We start from the raw sequence: 20,747 nt of genomic DNA on the forward strand, positions 1-20,747 counted from the left end.
TGATTATGCAACATTACATAGTTCACAAAAGGTAATGTTGAAAACTAATCATATTTTCCTAAAAAAAGTTCTCAAAGTTGTCACAGTTTTTAGAGTCTGACCTTACTTGGGCTGCAACTATTCTTTTTTTCCCCCTTCATCTTTTTTTATACTATGGTAATAACAGGTAACCTGAGGTCTACATTCTTGAATTTTTAGAGATTATAGTATAGTGTTATTAACTATAAGCACAGTGCTGTACAGAGATCACCAGAACTTACTCAGCTTGCATAACTGGCACTTCTTTTCAGTTTTATTAAGAAATAATTGACATATAACATGGCATTAAAGGTGCATAACATAATTTGACCTATGTTTAAGTATATATTGCAAAATGGCTACCACAATGTTTAGTTAACATCCATCACCTAAGATAGTTTTGCAAATACGTTTTTTTTTTTTTTTTTTTCCTGCGATGAGACCATTACCTATTTAATACCATGACTAACACCTGAATAATTCTACTCACTGCCCAGGAGTACAAGTCCTTCACTCAGGGGAGTACTACTTATTACTATGCTTAGTTCATTTATTATTTCAATGGCAAAATAAATAGCCAGGCTTCACCACAAAACCTTCCATCTGATTCTCCCACTAAGGAAAGTCACTCTGCAGCTGACTATTGAGGTGATTTTCCAACTTGCCTTTGTGGTACAAATCCTGAGGTTGATCAAAGAACGTGGTTTTAATGAGTAACCAGAAATTTAAAAGTAGTTCCCTTAAAAGTAGCCAAGTAAGCATAATCATAATTTCTTATTATACTGTTGAGAGAAAAAAAATAGGGAAGAAAATTGTATATTCATTTTGATCTTAGCACTGCAGAAAGATGCCTAGAAAGATATGAGAGAAGTACATGAAATTATTTTCTCTGGGTTATGAAAGCCATGGCCGAGTGTTATTTTTATTATTTTTTGACCATACTGCTGCATGCAGGATCTTAAATTTGAACCTGTGCCCCTTGCAATGGAAGTCAGTGCAGAGTCTTAACCACTGGACCACTAGGGAAGTCCTCTGAGTGTTATTTTCTTCTTCTTAGATTCTTGTTTTTTTCAGGTTTTAAAGAATAACCATGTGTTACTTCTTTAATCAGAAGATTATTTTAAAACTAACTCAGTCTGTAAAATAAAATTAGTACCAGGGGGATTTCCCTGGTGGTCCAGTGGTTAAGACTCCAAACTTCCTCTACAGGACACCTGGGTTTGATCCCTGGTCAGGGAACTAAGATCCCATATGCTGTGAGGCATGGATTTAAAAAATATTTTAGATTTATTAAAAAAAGTAGTACAACATCAGTGGGACTGTCAGTGAGAAAAAAGAGATGATTATACATCATAAGTCACAAAAATAAGCAACTAATTGGTTATTATTTGCATTATTCTTCTTCAGGGATGAATAAACTTCTGCCATATGACAAGGTATAACAACTGTCTCTTCAAAAAAAGGAAATGTGAAACATTCTGAATTCTTGAAAGTACATAAGACACTGACAAGCAGTAAATGAACATTATTATGCTCCATGAAGGCAAAGAGCAAGTCATGCTCACCTTTAATCATCCATAGCATCTTGCCCTATAGGTATTAATTCATATTAAAGGTAACAATAATTATTAAGTATCAATTATGAATTATCAAACATTACAAATTATGACTAATAATTAGTTGGGTACTGGATATTATCATTTTTGTCATATTAACTACTTATAATTAACACTTAGTAATAACCCCTGGCACTTGTATAATATTTTACAATTTACAAAGTGTTAACATACATTTTCTCTTTTAGTCTTCACAAAAAGTTTCTGGCACAGATAATATTCCCATTTTTTAGATTAAAAAAAATAATAGATACGAAATCATGATGTGGCCTTAGAAGAAAATACTCCTGAAACTATGCCATATATCTTATCAAGTATTTATCAGCCCCTTTTATTGTACATGCACAAAGATACTATCTTTTAAAATGTTGCATGGGGCTTCTTTAAAAAAAGAAAAGTAGAATTCTGTATCACCAAAACTACCATTTAATAGAAAAACCTGTAATCACTTTTTAAAATCCAGATGCATATCAGAATTATCTTGAAACTTTTTGAAAAATACAAATGCCCAGTTATTGCTTTTTTTCTCCAAAGCTACAGATATGTTTCTAATGAGCAGCTATGTTTAAAAAACTGGACTATATGATGATCTTTTATCTAGTTTTTTGATTTGTTTTTTCATATTCATTGCTCCCATTTCATTTAGTTTGTGTTTTCCAATTACTGCAACTCTTTTTTTTTTATGTTCTTTATCAAGTGTAGTACAAAAACTTTCAAATACATACATGTAAACAGTATGTATAATGTATATTTTTTAGAAAATTTATGAATTTTTGACTAACAAAAATTCATGACATTTTGATTCCACTTTTATGACTTAGTATGAATAGAATGCTAGATTTCTAATTTTTAAAAAAATAGATATGCAACAAGCAACAAAGATTTACTGTATAACACAGGGAACTACAGTCAATATCTTGTAATAACCTATAATAGAAAATTATCTGAAAAATAATATATGTGTATATGTATGACTGAATCACCCTGCTGTGCACTTGAAACACTGTAAGTCAACTATACTTCAATAAAAAATATATATATTAAGCAAAAAACAAAAATAAGAAGCTTATATGGATTAATGCTAATGGAACAACAAATTAATTTTTCTAAGACCTTGCACAATCTAAAAAAAAATAACAAATTACTATGCTGAACACTTGAAACTAATGTAATATTTTAAGTCAACTGTGCTTCAATAAATATTTTAAATGCAAAAAAAATAAAAAATAAAAAAAATGTTGCATGGGGTACTTCCCTGACAGTTCAGTGGTTAAGACACTGTGCTCTCAATTTAGTGGGCATTGGATCAATCCTTGGCTGGGGAACTAAGATCTTGCATGCCACATGGTGTGGCCAAAAAAAAAAAAAAAAATATTGCGTGGACTTCATAAGCATCCTTTGCATGTATGGTCATTGGTGGAGACTATATATATATATATATATATAAATATTCTCAATGTAAATTCTCCCGTAACTTGAGTAATCCTTTGTTACCAGTCTCACCATCTTTGAAAGCACATTAATTTAGGTCATTATAGTTCCAGAGAATGCTCTAGAATGATAATTTGCCAAAGTTTGGCAAGTAATTGACACTTGAATAACTTGCAAATTCATGTTCCTGGTGCTTTTCCTTATTGCCAAAGCCCCTCTCCTCATATCCTGCACTCAGGGTCAGACCTCTCACCTTTGAGGAAGGAGTAGTGGACCTCAGCATTAGCTCCCCGGTCACCATCCATGGCTCGGACCTGGAGCAGCTCTGCTCCGGGGACTGTGGTGTCAGAAACACGTGTCTCATAGTGGAGCTGGGTGAAGCGGGGAGGGTGGAGGTTTCCATCCTCCACGTGAATGGACACCCACACAAAGTTCCTCTTGATGGGCATCTCCTGGTCACGAACCTATGGGCCCAAGTGGGCAATGGGATGAGCAACAAGTGGAATGGAGGAGGCAGGATTAGATAAAGGTCAATGAAATAGAATGCCAGTGAAAAATACACCCAATCGTAACTCTCTGTATTCCTGTAAGCTTTGCTCCGTTACATTCTTTTCTCTTTTTAAATAAATTTATCCATTCATGATTATTAGACTGAGTTATTTTCATGGATAATTCCACTTTAGGAGAAAGGCAGAAATAAGCAGAGGAGCAGTATTTTCCAAATGTGTTCTCAGAGAATATTAGTTCTTCAAGATGTCAGTGTATTATTCAGGAAAAAAAATTCTATGGTCAAGTAAATTTAGGGAGCACTGAACTAAGCCAAGTTGATGTTTTCTTTGCTGCAGGACTTCTCAGAGCCTTTAATATATATTTAAGTGCCCAGAGGATGATAAAGTAGCATATAAGAACCTTGAGCCTTGGGTCGGAAAGGCTGGACTGTGATTCTGGTTCCATCTAAAAAACTGTACGATGGTGAGCAAGTCACTTCCTCTGTGAGCCTCAGGTGTAAGATAAGAGAAATAGGTAGGACCAGGACTGGTACTCAAGTGAGACAAATGAGGGATGGAGGGCATAAATTCAGGAGGCTCTCACTCTCAGGATTATGAAAGTGCAGGCACATGACCCTTGGAGTAAGCCCTCCATTTAGGCCCTTACATATCCGTTTGCTCTGGGTAGGATGGTCTCTGGGCCCCTCCCAGCTCTGATGCTATATGAGTTGATGTGATAATGCAGTCATGGAGCAAGGAGGGAATTGTTGGGGATATTTGGAGTGAGCTTAGGAAAAGCCAAAGTTGCAGGAACTTCTTTGGCAGCCATCCCATCTCTTTCCTCACTCTCAGGCATCTGTTATGGGAGGTGCCTCTGGCAGGCAGTGAAATGTCACAACTCATCTCATGGATTATCACTATAAACATCAGTACAGGGGCTCAGTACGGGAAAGGGAACCCTCGGCATGCCTCCAAGCATGTACACCCCCACACATCCGCATGCAAGCACATCCTTACCCAAGTCTTCAGTTACTCACCATGACTGTCAGTGTGTGCTGGGAAGGCCCTGAGCCCAGGTCCAATTTCCCCACAGTTACCAAGGCACCACTACTGGGGTCCAGCTGGAAGAGACTGGCACTTCCTGGGTCTTGGCTGCCGAGTATGGTGTAGATGAGGCCCTTGCCCTTGTCTTGGTCTGTGGCCTGGACTCGGAGGAGCTCCACGCCAGGCATTGTGTCCTGAGGAACTCTGACCTCATAATGAGCCTCCAAAAACTGGGGCCGATGGTGGTTAACATTGGCAATCATGATGATGTAGACCTAGGGAGGAAGGTGAAAGAGAAGATGGACTGTAAGCTCCAGGGGGCCAGGGACCTTGTCTGTCTGCTCCTCCACCGTAACAACTCAGCCTGGCACACAGCAGTCACTTGATAAAAATTTTGTCGAATGAATGACCATATTTCAGAATCACAAGACTTTAAGGTGGTAGGCAGTTTAGTGGTTTTCAAAAACAAAATTCTTCTTAAAGGGCCTTTTCTTCAGATGAAATTTTTGGGGTGAAATTCCAGTATATGAAGCAAATAAAATGGGCTGAAACCAGAATAGAAATCCAGAGCCCCACGTCCCACCATTCCTTACACCTATGGAAGCCCTTAGGCACTCTATCTTTAATTGAAAACTCATTTAGATAAAACTCCTTATTATACAGAGATCCACAGTGGGAACAAGAATTCTCCCAAGATCACAGACGTAGAGCGTGATCAGATAAGACTGGAATGCAGAACCTTGATTCCAGATTCAGTGTTCTTTGAGGGGCACACATGCACAGAGAGCCCTCTGCGTCCTCATCCCTACCAAGGAGGCCCCAGTGTGCATTGGTGACATAGTGGTGAACACAGCTACTTCCAACCAAGGAAACCTCCTATCTCTTCTCCACTCAGGACTCCCAGTGAGGCTTCTCACCTGGGTGGCAATGGTTTGGGACCCATCGGTCACCTCCACAGTCAAGTTATAGCTCGACCTCCTTCTTGTATCGAGAGGCCTGGCGATGACGATGCTGCCCGTCGTCTTCTCAATGTCAAAGTCCATGTCCTCATCCCCACCTGGGAGGGGGTGGGGGAAAGCGTGCACAGCCTTAGTGAGGTAGGCAGTAACAGCACAAGTATTAATACTATGGGATTTGGCAGATCTAGAGAAGGTGGTAGGTGATCCTGTCGGGTTATTATCAAATTATTGTCAAGATCCAAGTGATGATTCAGGAAAAGGTAAACTTATAAGGACTGGGGAGTCGCAGAGGAAGACCAGAATTTGCCCTACGATGTAGTCTGTTACTAGAATTAAAACATGCAGGAGTAATGGAGCTCTGTGTCATGGCTTCCAGGTAGTTTGCATGGTCTAGAGAAGCCTGGACATGGGAAAAAATGGAAATAACTTTGACAAGAGGGAATTGTTTATTAATAAACTATGAGAAGCCAAAACATAGAAGTAGCATGCAGCTGTTTAAATGTCTGCTAGTAGAAATCTGTTTAGTGACACAGAAACATGTTCAGGATATATTTTAAAGGTTTATAAAACAGTATTTTCCTGTAACCCTAAGTGTGTGGGTGTGTAAAGCAGAATGACCAAAGGGAAACATCAAAATGAAAACAGCGGATTAACTTCTATTTAGTGGGAGTTTATCCTCCTGCTGATTAGATGATTTTTATTCTCCTCTCTGTACTTATTTGTACTTTCCAAATGTTCTATAGAGTGCATATGTTAATTCTGTACAAAAGAAAAAATGTCAAATGCTTATAAAGAACAGTGAATTAGCAGTGGAAGTAAATCTAGGAGATTAAAAAGCTTGAGATAGGTTTGGTATCCAACCTCTGAAGTCTCCGTGGGAGTCTCTGTGACAAGACTTCAGGTGGTACTGAAGCTCTTAGATTAGAGATTCTTGACCTGGAGTCCCTGGCTGGGTTTCAGAGAATCTATAAACCCTCCCCCAATTTGTATGCAAATTTGTGTGTGCGTGTGTGCACACACATGCACACAGGTCACAAGTATCCTAAAAAGAGAGCCTAAACATTCATCAGATTCCCAAAGGGATCTGTGAACCACTCCCAACCCTGATATGTTCTGACAAAATGTTGATTTAGAAACAGAAAGAAATTTCAGAGGAGGCTGTGAGAGTTTGGACCCAAGTGTCTCCTACCACAAGAATGCACCCTTTCTCTGATCTTGAGGATGGAACCTGGGACCAGAATGTTAAGCATAGCCTCAGGGTACAGCTGGTCTCGAGTCCGTGGTCAGTGAAGTCAGCTCTGCAATGATGTTCATAGTGAGGCAGAAGAGGAAGAATAAAACTTGTGTTTTCTCCTCTGGGTCTCTCTGGCCACTCTCTAGACCTGTCTTAGGTCTCCCAAGAACTTGGGATAACTGAGGCCCCATCCAGTTGTGGCTGGGGTTACCAGTGAATTCCTGAGATCATAGATGGTATAAAGGAAAGCTTGGAAGAAGCAGTGTCCTGACAACCCACTGCCCCAGAGAAACAGGGAAGAGGCAATTACCACTCACAGCCAAGACAGAGGATGCCAGGGAACATGACCTTGAGAGGGCTCAGAAGGATTGTGCCCCGAGGACTAGGGCTCAGGATGGGAGGGACTGGCCCTCCTGGGGCCCTTACCTGAGATGCTGAACCAGAAGAGACCAGGTCGGCCCTCAACACTGATGACCCCCACCATGTGATTCACGGGGTCTGTCTCCATGACCGTAAAGCTGTAGTGGGATTCGTCAAAGGCCAGCGGGATGGAGGAGGGCCGGGGCTTGGGGATCCACTCGATGTGTAGCCGGACGCTGGCCGAGAGTGGTGGCTGCCCGCCATCTGTTGCCTTGACCTGAAAAGAGGTCAGAATTCAAGTTGAGGCTTTGCCTGTAGAGTTGGAGCCAAGAAGCAAGAAGACCCAGGTGGCCAGGCCAAGAGACAGGGTGCCCTGTGATGGACTGAGCTTGTCTTTCATCCGCTAGTTCATCCATTCGACACAGTTAGGAGCTTACTGAAAACAGGCACCAAGTCAGCTTCAGCAAGCACAGTAGTGAACAGAACATAGGGCTATGCTCCAGAACCTTACGGGTAGTGAAAGATGGATCAAAGCCACTGTTAACTGAAGGCTTTGCGTGCTCATTCCTAAGACTTTCCATTCATGGGCTCTTTACTCTTCCCCACAACAATCAACCCAATAAGCTGGAATTTACTGAGCTCTCCCTATCATTAGGCCCTGCTCTAAGAGCACTATGTGCAATATCTAATTCACTCCTCATGACTGCCCACAGAGAGGAACCATCGTCAGCTACTTTTTGCAGGAGGAACCCCGGGCTCTGCATTGGGAATTCTTCTGCCAGGGGTGTCTTGTCTGCCTGGCCAGCAGTGAGGCTGGGATTTAGGCTACCAACATGAGAGCCCAGACCCAAGCCACTTATCATATTGGCTTCCTCCAAGGAGAATATTCTCATCTCCATTTTACAGATGATGGAACAAAGGCTCCCAGGTATAATGACTTGTCCAAGGCCACACAGGTGTAAAATGTCAGTGCTAAGAATGGAACCCAGGTTTATCTTGATTTCAATGCCTCTGCCCCTCTCAACAAAAATCTTTAAGAAGAGAGTGCATTTCCCAGGCAGGGACCTTATTGCCTTCAAAAAGAAAGGCCCAGAATTTTGATCTTTTGGCTTCTTTTTGGGAGAAAGCCATGGAGGGGAGGACTTCCTCCATCACACCTGAAGGCTATCTCCCCAGTTTTGTATCCTCAGAGAAGATCCATCCCTGAGCAGGTGTGCACCCCATCCCCACCCCCACCAGCCCCTCACCGTGAGAATGTTATACTCTCCAGCTGTGAAGGTGCTGCTTGCTGATACCACGCCTGTGACCGGGTCGATACTGAAGCCTGCCTCATCACTCTCCTCGATACTGTAGGTGACCCTGCCATTGAGACCCTCATCCAGATCTGAAGCCACCAGCCTGTACACAGGCCCGGAGGTCCCTGGGTTCAGCCTCTCTGGAAGGCGGACATTGAAGAGCTTGTGGGAGAAGACAGGGGGGTTGTCATTGACGTCCACGATGCGTACCACCACCCTGGAGGTGGACCGGAGGGAGGGCTCCCCGTTGTCCAGCACAGCCACCTGGGGAGAGAATGCAGCGTGAGTTGACAGGCGCAAGGCCATGACTGGTATCGCCACCCACCGCAGCTCTTCCTCTGCCCCTGCTTTCAAAAGCCTGGAAATACCAATCCCTCTGTTCTTTGGTATATGCTCGTGATTTTTATTATCGTAACCTCATCTTCTTGGAACCCAGCTCTCTGGCAACCACGCCCACAGAAAAGCCAGCAAGAACAGAGAAAGAAACCAGAAAGAACTGGAAGAAGGCAAAGCCAGAAAGGCTGTAACAAAAGCTGGGGCTCTTTACTCGGGAGGCCCATGGGCCATTTCTCTGAGACTTTTGACATTCTATTTGCTCGTAATTTTCATAAGCTTTGTTCTCACTTTCCTTAAGCTACGGGAGATTAGAAAAAAACAAACAAGGAGGCGTGGGTGGTACCTTTGGAGTCAGGCATGTGGCCCAGTGTATGAGATGAGATCCGGAGACAGAATAAAGGCACGAAAACAATTTCAGGACCAGGCACTGTTCCATGTGCCAGCAAATTATTGCATGCATCAGTATAGATAGGACATTTCCACTCAAAATGCTTCTGAATTTCAAAAAGATTTTTGCTATTTAAAGACAAATGTCTCTACTGAACTATAATGCCTTAGTACCTAGAAGGCCATTGAGCTGCTGCTTACTAGTGATGCCTGTTTTATGCAAAGGGAATGTCCAGAGCCTGGGATGATAGAAGGCAACACTGATTTCAGTTCTGCTGAGGAATATGTGTCCCTCCCAGCTGATGTCTTTAAGACTAGCAGAGATGCCTGTTCATCAGTTGTGGATAACACAGGACAAGATTGACTAGAGTATTTCTGATTTAAACCCCTCTGGGTCAAGACTGACACCTCTCATTGGAATGGTCAGCAGGGATGCTTATTTTAGAGACATCCTAGAAAGAGCACGACTGCCCAGGTGGCTGAGTGGTAGAGAATACAACTGCAGTGCAAAAGATGCATGTTTGATTCTTGGTGGAGAAGATCCCCTGAAGAAGAGAGTGGCAACCCACTTCAGTATTCTTGCCTGGAAAATCCTAGGGACAGAGGAGCCTGGTGGGCTAGAGTCCATGGGATCACAAAGAGTCAGACCCAACTGAGTGACTGAGCACACATGCACAGAAAAAGCTTGTGCCTAGAGGACAAAGGTCTGGGTTTTCATCCTGGCTCTGCTACTGACCTAGTGTTTGACCTTGGGTGACTCTAGAGCATGGGGATGGGCCAGAAAGCATACTGGACAAATACATAACCCATGTGTACTGCTCCGTTTTCCTGCACTCCCTGCAGGCATTACTAATTGATCAGTGCTTCCTGCTCAGTTTAAGTAGCAACTTCTCCCTGAGTCAGAACCCTCCTCAGCTACTGCCTGGAGACATGCATGTGGCCCCAAGGCCTGGCTTGGCTCCAGCCTGGCCTCCTGCAGGAGGTTTTCTAATGTGGGGAATGGGTTCGGCAGCATCACTCACCTCCAGGATGTGTTCATCCTTGTTTTCTCGGTCCAGCTGCCGGGCAGTGGCTAGGAGACCTGGAGGAGAGATGGTCGGGGGGAAACTGGAGCAAAACTCCCAGGGCCATTTTACTGGGATAAATTCAACGCCTATATTCAAAGCCTAGATCAGAATTCTTTTGGTCTTGGGAGAGCAAGAACATAAAGAGGAAATGGAAATCTGGAGAGAGAGAAGGGGAGGAGAGGTAGAGAGAGGACAGCAGAGATGATAGTGTCAGCAGGGGTTCCTACCTACTTCCTGCTTTCACCATGAGGAGGGTGCTGAGCCCAGGATACTGTTGAGTGAAAGGGCAACTCATCAGGAGTTATAACGGGGATCACAGTCACTGCCTTTAGTTCTCGAGAAATCACAAAGGGGTGACATTTTACTCCTTTGTTCTAATTCTCTCGCTCACCGGGCATCTAGAATGGGCTCTTCCCATGCCCAGCTGGCACAGATGAGCCAGAGGAGGGCTGCTCTGGGCTCCTTCCAGCACTTCTGTAAATTCCAGAAGGTGAACTTAGTGATCTGTAATTCTGGTTTTCATTTTCTAGGCACTGTGGCTATAAATTGAGGCCATAATGGTATAAAGGAGCCAGTTCTCTGCCTGCATCAGACAAGTCATGCTCAAGATTGTTGGGAGACCAGAGGGGCACCTGAACCCATAGACTGAGAGATCCTAGTTGGGTAGGCAGGTCCCTTTTCAATGAAGGCAGAGCTATTGGTAGGGGGTTGTGGGTGTTCTAAAAGCTTTCTGTAAGTTTCTTGATCTTGTTTAGGCAATTAAATGATAGAGTAATGGAATGAAGTGTGGGGATGGGGGCTTCCTGAGGGGAAAGGGAGATCTGGTGTTGGGGTGGGGTCTCCAGTACGGATGTGAGGAGTGACCTCTGTCGGGGGTGCGTCTTTGCTTTGTGTCATTCTAGCTCTTTCTTCCCTCACTGAAGGTAGCCATGGGAGAGGTCCTAGAAGGCTGTTGGAAAGCCCCACAACCAGGAAGGAAGACGTTCCTCTGGGTCAGAGTGAATATTGTTTCAGGTTGCCCCACCCAGCTTGTCCCCAAGCTGAGGAACCTGCCGGGCATGGCCCGGCATCCGGGGGACCCCCAGGAAGAGTGCGGGATGAGAGGGCTTGGCGGAGAGCCTTCCTTCCAGCTCGGTCCTGCCCTCCTCCTGCTCCTGCTCCCTCTTCAGCCCCTGTCCTCCCCTCTCTGTTTATCCCTGTCCCTCCTCCTCCTCTCTTGCCTTCCCAGGGATTCCTCTCCCCACCACCCGTGTGTCTGGGAAGCTCAGTCACTGTTTTTCTGTCTCTAGTTTTTCTTTTCTCTCTTTCCTTTCTCTCACCACTGCCTCCCCCGCTACCTTCTCCCCCACCTTCTCAGGGCCGGTGTCCCTGGAATTGCTGCCGGACCCCCTGGACCATTGCCCCTGTGTTCTTCCACATCCCCCTCCCTGAGGTTGGTATGACGTCCTGGATGGGAGTAAGGCTGTTAGCAGAGAAAACTGGGGAAATCTGAATGAAATCTATAATCTCCTGAATTCCCTTGCACCAGTATTAATTCTTAGTGTTGATGCATAACATCATCACTAACATTAGGGGAAGCTGAGTGACCGGTGTCTGAGAACTCTCTTTGCAGCTCTCCTGTAAGTCTATGATTATTTCACCATTAAAAAATGTAAAAAAAGAAGAAAAGAGTTTTTAAAAAAAGAAAGAGAAAATGGACCTACTTGCTCTGTCTTCAGCAAGTCCTGGGTCTTCTCCTCCTGGCTGTTGCTTCTGTCACCATTTTTAGCCAAGTGCCTGCCCAGCCGGCTGCCTGTCAGAATCTTCCCCGTCCTTCAGCTCAGCACAGCTGCCTGCTGTCCCATGAAGCCATTGCTGGTCCACTACACTGAGCAGCTTCCTCTCTCCTCTAAAGTCACAGCCTCACATCTTCTACAATGTTGTACTCTTTACACCGTTCCTACAGCTCTTTTTATATCCAAATCTTTATACTCCTCATGAATTGGATTCCTCAAGGGCTGAAACTGTGTCTTATTCTTCTTCCCCTCTCCATAGCACTTAACTTAAATGCCCTATAAGGACTGACACCTTCAAACATTTCCAAAATAAATGAATCTTGGGCTTAATCAATGATTGTGGATGCTGGCAGAGATTCGTTCATTCATTTCCTCATTATTTGTTGAGGTTCTACTCTGTGCCAGGCCTTGATATTATAGTTTTCAAAAAACAACCAAAGTTCCTTTTAAGGAAAGCTTGTGGAAGTCTAGTGAAGTACATGAATAACTGATGGAATAATCACACAGATGAATATAATGTTCTATGTGATAGCATGTTTTTTAAAAGTAGACACTGCTAGGAGATGTATTATAGTATCAAGAAAACTTTTTTAAGGAAAGAACAGCTGGGCTAAGATATGAAAGAAAAGCAGGAGTTAGCTTGAAAAAGGAGAGGAGACCCCTGGCAGAAGGAAAAGCATGTGCAAAGGCCCTGTGCCAGGAGAGGGCGTGTGTGGACTGAGGCAGGCCACATGGTTGGAATCAGAGAGTGATGGAGTGAGAGGCAAGCTCATGGGACATGGCAGGGCTTGGCTTTATCTTAAGGGCATAGGGAAACCAGCCAAGGGATCCGTGTATGGAAGTAGGGCAATCTCAGGAATAAAAAAGGTAGGCGGGGGTGGAGAGGAGGGGTCATTGCTGGATTTATTATTTCATTTTCAAATGTTCGTGCTGATAAGAATTTCTTCTCGACTGAAGGAAGACTAAGCATCTCTGCCCTTTGGGGCATTTTGCCAGACCTGGTGTCAGGGAACTGTTGACAGTAAACACAGCAGGGATTTGGGAAAAGTAGGGAACCTATTACCTTAGGTGAGAGATGTCTTCCCTCTTCCAAAAAGGGAGGGACTGAGTGGGCCCAGGCAGAGAGCCAGCTTAGGAAAAGCATCCTCCTTCCAGGAAGACTAATCCACCTCCCGAGGTCAAAGGTGCCAAACAGATGTCACAGGGCAAAGAGGCACTCTGTCCCCCACCCACTGTCTGCCTCAGGACCCCCAGGCCCATCGCTCTTCCTGATTCCCTTTTGCCTTAGGATCATGAAGGAAGCTGCTGCTAGCTCTCTCCCCTCCCCTTTGTCCAATCTTGCTAGACTTCTGTCCTTCAAGGACAAGAGTCAGTAGTTGGGGCTGGAGAATGGGAAGTTGGATCAGAAGGCAAGAATGTCAGCGTTCTCTGTAATAGCATTGTCGTTCATGATCCAGAGGGACGCATGGTCTTGAAGCTGTACCTGCAGCCATGGGAACTGGCTCTCATTCTTCTGGGAGCCAGGCAGGCAGCATAAACGCAGGAAGAGGCGGGAGTGAGGGGACTGTGAGGAGAGAGGGCACGCCTGCCCTACACGGGGAGCTGCTGTTGGCTCAGGCAGCTGCGACCCTGCGGGATGTGCAGTTGGCATGGCTAGATCTTCTAGTTACAGAAGTCTGGAACATTTTGTGAGCTTTGCTCATTTTTAAATGTTGGCAACAACTTGAAAATTATTGTTTAAAGCTTGTGCAGGCCAAACAGAACACTGTTGTGGACTATATCTGGTTCATGCTGCAAGTTGTTGACCTCTAGATTCCTCTGAACCATCCTAGATGGCCTTGGACTGAGGATAGATCTTTGTGAGATTGTTGACTCCTCTGAAGTGGATCTCTATCACCACCACTCCATGGGCAGGCTTGAGATCAGTTTGAAACTAGAGTTAAGAGACTCAGCCTGTGGCTTGTGATTCTGGGGAATGGTCATGTTGGGAACACTTGCAGGGTTGAAATAATCCCAGCTTGACAACATGGGGAACCTTCTTAGCTTCCCTAGGCCCTAAGGAAAGAAAACTGACATCTTCTTATTCTCCCATAGAGATGGACTTTGATGAAATGCAGTTCTCAAACACAGCACACATCAAAATCCTCTGGATGTCTTATTAAAAAACAGATTTCTGATTCAGTAGGTCTAAGGTAGAATCTGAGAACTTGACCTACTAGCAGGTTCATATGCAACACTCATGATGCTGATCTTCGGATCATACTTTGAGAAGTACTGCTGTAGAGAATCCTACTCACCCAGGTTTCTGAGGTCCTTACCTGTGAGAGGATGAAGGACAAAGAATCCCATATGGTTCCCGCTGGTGATATTGAAGGTCAGTTTCCCTTTGGAGCTGGAGTCTGGGTCCCAGGCATCCAACTGAAGTACAGAAGTGTGCAGGGGTGCATCCTCTGGGATGGAGGGGTAGAACACAGGTCTGGACATCTGGGGTGGGTTGTCATTGACATCCAAAACCTCGATGTAGACTTCAGTTACAGACGAGAGGGGGACGGAACCCCTGTCTACTGCCAGTACCGTCAGCCAGTAACAGGATGCAAATTCTCGGTCCAGGGGTGCCAGAGTCTGAATCATTCCTGGGGAGAGGTGATCACCAAACCCAAAGTATTTCAGAGCTCAAAGTAGCTCTAGAGATCATTTTACCTAACAGTCCTGAAACCATACCATGGAAAGGATATTAACAAGTGTTTCACGAGAAAGGGGAACTGTGGTCTATATAGCATGGGAGCTGCTGAGTTAAACACAGGAGAGCTCGTATCCTTATTGAAGAACCTCTTAGAGCCTTTCTCTGCTAAGACAGGTCCATAACTCGGGCATATGGGCACACACAGGGTTTCCAGAAGGCCGTGGTAGTTGACCTAATTTCTTCTGACTACTTCAACCCAAGTTCAATTTATTTATTTCACATTATCTAGGTGGGATTTCTATACTTTGGTCCTTACAGTGGTTCCTTCAAGCTTCAAGTCCTTATAGATACTAATTCAAGGGTGAGGGATTTGACGAATAAATTGCTGTTCCTCTCTCCATCGTCTTCACAATTTTAGAGACTTAGCTTCATTCATTAGTTCACTCATTCTACAAATTATTTGTTGTGGGCCAACACTGTTCCAGAAGTCAAGAGTCCAAGAGTGAGCAAAAGAGGCTTGTGCCCTAAGTCCTCATGGGGCATACTCAACTCATAAGACCTGGGTGAGAGGGCAAGGCCCAGGTTCACAGCCATAGCATCTCAGAGCCAAAGGAACCTTACTCCTTTGACAGATGGGGAAACTGAGGCCCATAAAAAGAGCATGACTTGACCAAGATCATGTAGCAAGTAAGCAGCAGAGCTGAGTCTAGAATTGACTCTCAATCTAATTCTCTTTCATCACCCTCCCCTTTACTCTGGAGAGAAATCATCCATCAGGTTGCAAACTTCTCAAGGTGAATAACCTACTTTTATTCACCTGGGATCTTCTCTAAGTTACCTATCTCAGGGCCTCACAAGTAGCAGGTGCCCAGTGTTTGCTGAATTGCACTTATTTTCTATGGAACTTCAAAGGAATAAATACATTGATGCCACCTTTTGGAGGACAACTTGGAAAGATATATTAACATTGAAAATGTATATTATCCTTTGACCCAAGAACTGCATTTTTTTAAGAGTTTTTCCTATAGAGACTCATGCATATGAGTAAAAGTATATGAACAAATGCAGCCATTAAAAAAGAGCGAGGAAATTTCTAGGTTGTCCAGTGGTTAGGGCTATGTAGTTTCACTGCCAAGCACACGAGTCTCATCCCTAGTCAGGGGACTGAGATCCACAAAGTCATGCGGTGTAGCCAAAATAATTAAAAAAATAAAAAATGAAAATAAAATAAGAGGGAAAGGAAGGAGTGGCCCTATTTATTGCTCCTTTTAGCTTACAGCCTGACTTCTCTCAAAACAGCCCCTGATATCCCTCAGCCCCATCCTCTCCCAGCACCTGGCCCTCCCGTCACTCCCCACTCCCAGTACCTGTATCTTGGTTGATGCTGAAGGCAGCGAGGCTGGTGCCAGCTCGCAGGAAATACTGGATCTCCCCGTCCAAGCCAGTGTCATCGTCGTGGGCGGCCACTACCAACACCGAGGTTCCTGAGGGGCTGTTCTCCTGCACCTGGCCCTGGTGCACAAAGGAGGCAAAGTGGGGAGGGTGGAGATTCTCATTCACATCCAGGACGATCACCTCCACGTGGCAGAGGGTCCTGCGGGCCAGGGGCTTCCCACTATCGCTGACCCACAGGCTCAAGTTATACCCAGCCCTCCTCTCAAAGTCCAGCTCTTTCTCCAGACTGAGGGCCCCGGTCATCGGGTTCACATGGAAGGTCCTGTGGGCATCATCCAACAGGACATACTGTACTTCTCCCGCAGGGCCCAGGTCAGGATCAGAGGCATCCAGAAAAGTTAGAATAGTCCCTGGGGGTATGTCCTCTGGGACCTTAAGCCTGCGGTGTTCTGTGATGCACTGAGGGGCATTGTCATTGACATCTTCCAATGTGATGATCAGGTCAGTGACAGAGAAAAGTTGGTGGCCCTTTCTGGGCTGGTCCCTGGCCTCCACCTTGAGTATATACTGAGGTTCTGATTCCCGATCCAAGTGTCCTGTGACAACCATTTCTCCGGTGAGAGGATGGAGGGAGAACTTCTCTGTGGGGCTTAACAGCACATATCGAACCCTCCCATTGTCCTCTGAGTCAATATCTTTTGCTTTCAGCTCTGCAACAGTTGTTCCGACTTCTGTGTCTTCTGAGATTGTTACCTGGTACCCACCGGGAGGAAATCTGGGCGCATTGTCATTCCAGTCTTCCACATTCACTGTCAGCAGCTTCCAGGAGGACTTCTGGGGAGTGCCCAGGTCATATACTGTTACATTGAGGACGTAGAAACTGGTGGCTTCATAGTCTAAGGGGGAAGCTACAGTGAGAAGCCCTGTTTCTAGCTCAATGTCAAAGCAACCCTCTTCATTGCCATCTGCAATCACATAGACCAGTTTTCCATTAAAGCCAGCATCAGGGTCAGTGGCTGCCAGATGGGCTAGAGGTGTGTTGAGAGGAGCACTCTCAAGGATGTCAATGGACTGTGGAAAGTGGTCCTCAAACTGAGGGGTATGATGATTGATCTGATATGCACTTAAGGAAGTGAAATCCTCATCATTGGACTCCTGATTCTGAAGCCCAACAGAGTGCAAGATGGTCTTTGTGAAATGTGTCAGTACCCCTGTCTTCTCACACTTTACAGGGACCTCAAAATGAGGGTCCTTCACTACAGTAACATTCAAAGTCATGGGGGAGGCATAATTTTTCCCATCTGAAGCTGTAATTTTCAGGGAATAGTTGATGGGTTGACCAGTAGTACGGTTCCTAAAAGAGCGTTTGAGGGATATCACACCAGAGAAATGATTTAGATCAAAATATTCCAGTTCATTGCCTGATACAAACTCGTATTTTAGGTTCAGAAGCTCATCCACATCTATAGCTGACACAGTTATTACAGATTTTCCTACTGGCCAGTCTTCGTGGATAGACCCAGTGCAATTAACTTCCTCAAACATAGGCTTGTTGTCATTCAGGTTCTTGAGCCTAAGAGAAACAGACACTTCTTTTTCCTGGCGAAATGGGGATCCCCAATCTGATGCCCGTACCCGGAATGTGTAAATTCTATTCATGAGCTCATAGTCCATGGGTTTGGAGGTGGAGATGATCCCCAGGTAAGGGTCGATAGAAAAGGGGACAGCATTTGGATGAGTGATGGAGTAGGTGATATATCCATTCTCTCCATGATCCTGGTCTGTGGCAGTAACAGTCAGAACACTGGTGCCTGGAGGGATGTTCTCATCAAAAGTGCCATCATAGGAGGACCTGTTGAATACTGGGGCATGATTGTTACAGTCCAGAATGTCAATGACCACAGTGGTGGAGGCCAGGCCCGGTGAGGTTCTGATGTGTAGCTGGTACTGGGCTTGGTCATGGAAGTCCATGAGCTTCGTGGTGGTGATCAGCCCCGTGCGGGCATTCAATTTAAATGCTGCACTCTCTGAGGATGGCTTTAGAACATACTTCAGGTTGGGGAAGGCTGGGGTTACTTTCACCATCACCACGCGGCTGCCAGTGGGGGAAAACTCACTAAGCTGCACTCTGTATGTGGCCTTCTCAAATTTGAGGGAAGTCAGTTTGGAAGGGGGTAGGTGAAAGCCCCTGATCTGGGAATAAAAGGAAGGTCTGCTCCCAGCCCTGGCCTGCAGGCTGAGGTTGAATCCATGAGGGTGTTCCATCCAGTTGATGTCTTTGACGGAAACCACGCTGAATTCACTGCTCCGGGCATAAGACTTGATGGCTTTAAAGTTCTTTCCAGGGTCGCCACCAACAATTTCCAGCGAGTCCACGTCCACCCCTGAGCCGTTTGCATCTACCATGACAGTGGCGTAGGTGGCATCCTCATGGCGGTCCGGTGCAGCCAAGACCACCGAGGAAATGGTTGGGGGCTTCTTGAGGGCAGGTTCTACGTGGATGATGAGAGCAGCCAAGTTGCCAAATCCATTGCCCTCCGAGATCTTCCTCATGCGGTCCACAGCCAGTACCTGGAGCTCATGCTTCCCTCTCCAGGTGACGTTGAGCTTCCCGGCCAAGGTGACCACCCCGCTGGTGGGGTGGATGGCGAACATCTCCGACCTTGTGTTAAAAGCATAATAGAACTCGGCGTTCTGGCCCAGGTCTGCATCGGTGGCGCTCACCTTGCAGATGGGGCTCTTGAGGGGCATGTCCTCAGAGATGGTGACTCGGTATGAAGGCGGGGAGAAGAGGGGCTTCAGGTCATTCTGATCCAGGATGCGGACCACCACGCGGGCCAGTGCTTCTAACTCCAGGGTCTTCTCCGTGGCTTGGATGATGAGGGTGTAGCTGTCTCGCACCTCCCTGTTCAGAAGGGCCGTGTTGCTGCTCTTTGTCCTTATTCTCAGAAAGCAGAAGTTGCCCACCACGTACTCCTCTGTTTTAAACACATTGGCCACGTCTCCAGAGATAATCCGGTACCTCACTGCCCACTGGGGGTCTGTGAGGTAGATGCCCATTTTCTCAGAGCTTTCCACATAGGTCTTGGGAGCAGAGTTTTCATAGATGGTCGCATTATATAGGGGGTATGTGAAGTGCCAGGCTGAGGAGATGAGGGGGTTCTCACATGTTGTACAGTGGAGCAAGAGAATGGCCAACCCCAACGAGGCAATAATCATGATGGAAAACCTCCTGAAACCCTGGGTAGAAAAAGAAAGGGTATGAGTTAGGAAAGAAATGGTTCCTACTGCTGTGGCTCTTAACTGGAGTGGTTTTGCCTCTCAGAGGACATTTGGCAACATCTGAAGTTATTTTTTCCTTCCCAGGTGGCGCTCATGGTAAAGAACGCACCTGCCAATGCAAGAGACTTAAGAGACGCAGGTTTGATCCCTGGGTATGGAAGATCCCCTGGAGAAGGGCCTGGCAACCCAGTCTTGTTCTTGCCTGGAGAATCCCATGGACAGAGGAGCCTGGTGGGCTACAGTCCATAGGGTCACAAAGAGTCGGACACGACCGGAGCAATGTAGCACGCACAAACGTGTCTTTGGCTATTCCAGCTTGTGCAGGAGGTGCTGTCAGCATTTAGCAGATAGAGGATGAGGATGCTGCCAAACAGCCTGTGGTTCACGGGGCAGACACCCACAGCAAGTCAGTAGTGCTGAGACTGCAAAGCCTTGTGTTTGAAGAATAACAGACTAGTTTAAGTGCTTCCTCAAGGGCATCCAGCAGATACAGCACAGTCCGTAACTGCTTCCCTCCCTTTTCCAAACCTTCAGTGGTTCCCTGTGCATGTGTGCTAAGTCGCTTCAGCCATGTCCAACTCTTTGGGACCCCCACGGACTGTAGCCCACCAGTTTCCTCTGTCCATGGGATTCTCCAGGCAAGAATACTGGAGTGGGTTGCCATTTCCTCCTCCAGGGGATCTTCCCAACCCAGGGATCAAATGTGCATCTCTTATGTCTCCTGCATTGGCAAGTGGGTTCTTTACCACTAATACCACCTGGGAAATCTTTCTCAGTGATGCTGAAATCATTCTGAACAGGTACCCAAGTTTAGCAGTCTGGCACTAAATACTTCCCACAAGACACTTCTATCAGGGCTGAATTCCAGTTGAACTGAGCTGCATCTGTATATGTAGGGGCTGCAAAAAAGCAAAGGGACCAGGATCACAGGCCTGGCATCAGGCTGCTGGGCCATCAGACCTGGCTCCACTACTTAATAGCTGGGTGACTTTCTAGACCGGTTGTTTCACCTCTATGAGCTTCGATCCCCTCTTCTGTAAAGTAGGAATAAGGATAATATCTACCTCACTGGATTGTTTGAAAATTAAGTGAAATAACAAAGGTAAATGAGCTAATAGCGTGCCTGGCACATAGTAAGTTTAAACATAAGTGAAGTGAAGTGAAAGTCACTCAGTCATGTCTGACTCTTATGACCCCATGGACTGTAGCCTGCCAGGGTCCTCTGTCCATGGGATTCCCCAGGGAAGAGTACTAGAGTGGGTTGCCATTTCCTTCTCCAGGGAATCTTCCCAATCCAGGGATCGAACCCAGGTCTCCTGCATTTCAGGCAGATTCTTTACCATCTGAGCCACCAGGGAAGACCGTAAGTTTTAATAT

The 20,747-nt window shown here is 45.5% G+C and overlaps 1 protein-coding gene across 1 annotated transcript in view; it reads right to left on the minus strand.

Moving 5' to 3' along the window:
• The window catches only part of FAT2 (FAT atypical cadherin 2), a 60,860-nt gene extending 41,553 nt beyond the window's left edge, over positions 1-19,307 (minus strand). Inside the window, exons 1-8 of the mRNA XM_065936078.1 lie at positions 16,061-19,307; positions 14,329-14,643; positions 10,191-10,249; positions 8,398-8,709; positions 7,217-7,427; positions 5,515-5,654; positions 4,591-4,872; positions 3,319-3,529 (exon numbers count right to left, since the gene is read on the minus strand). Of these exons, the coding sequence (XP_065792150.1) occupies positions 3,319-3,529; positions 4,591-4,872; positions 5,515-5,654; positions 7,217-7,427; positions 8,398-8,709; positions 10,191-10,249; positions 14,329-14,643; positions 16,061-19,307 (4,777 nt within the window). The remainder of the gene's footprint in view (positions 1-3,318; positions 3,530-4,590; positions 4,873-5,514; positions 5,655-7,216; positions 7,428-8,397; positions 8,710-10,190; positions 10,250-14,328; positions 14,644-16,060) is intronic.
• Positions 19,308-20,747: the final 1,440 nt, after the last annotated feature.

Source organism: Muntiacus reevesi, chromosome 1 (assembly GCF_963930625.1).
Source record: "Muntiacus reevesi chromosome 1, mMunRee1.1, whole genome shotgun sequence".
Classification (NCBI taxonomy): Eukaryota; Metazoa; Chordata; class Mammalia; order Artiodactyla; family Cervidae; genus Muntiacus; species Muntiacus reevesi.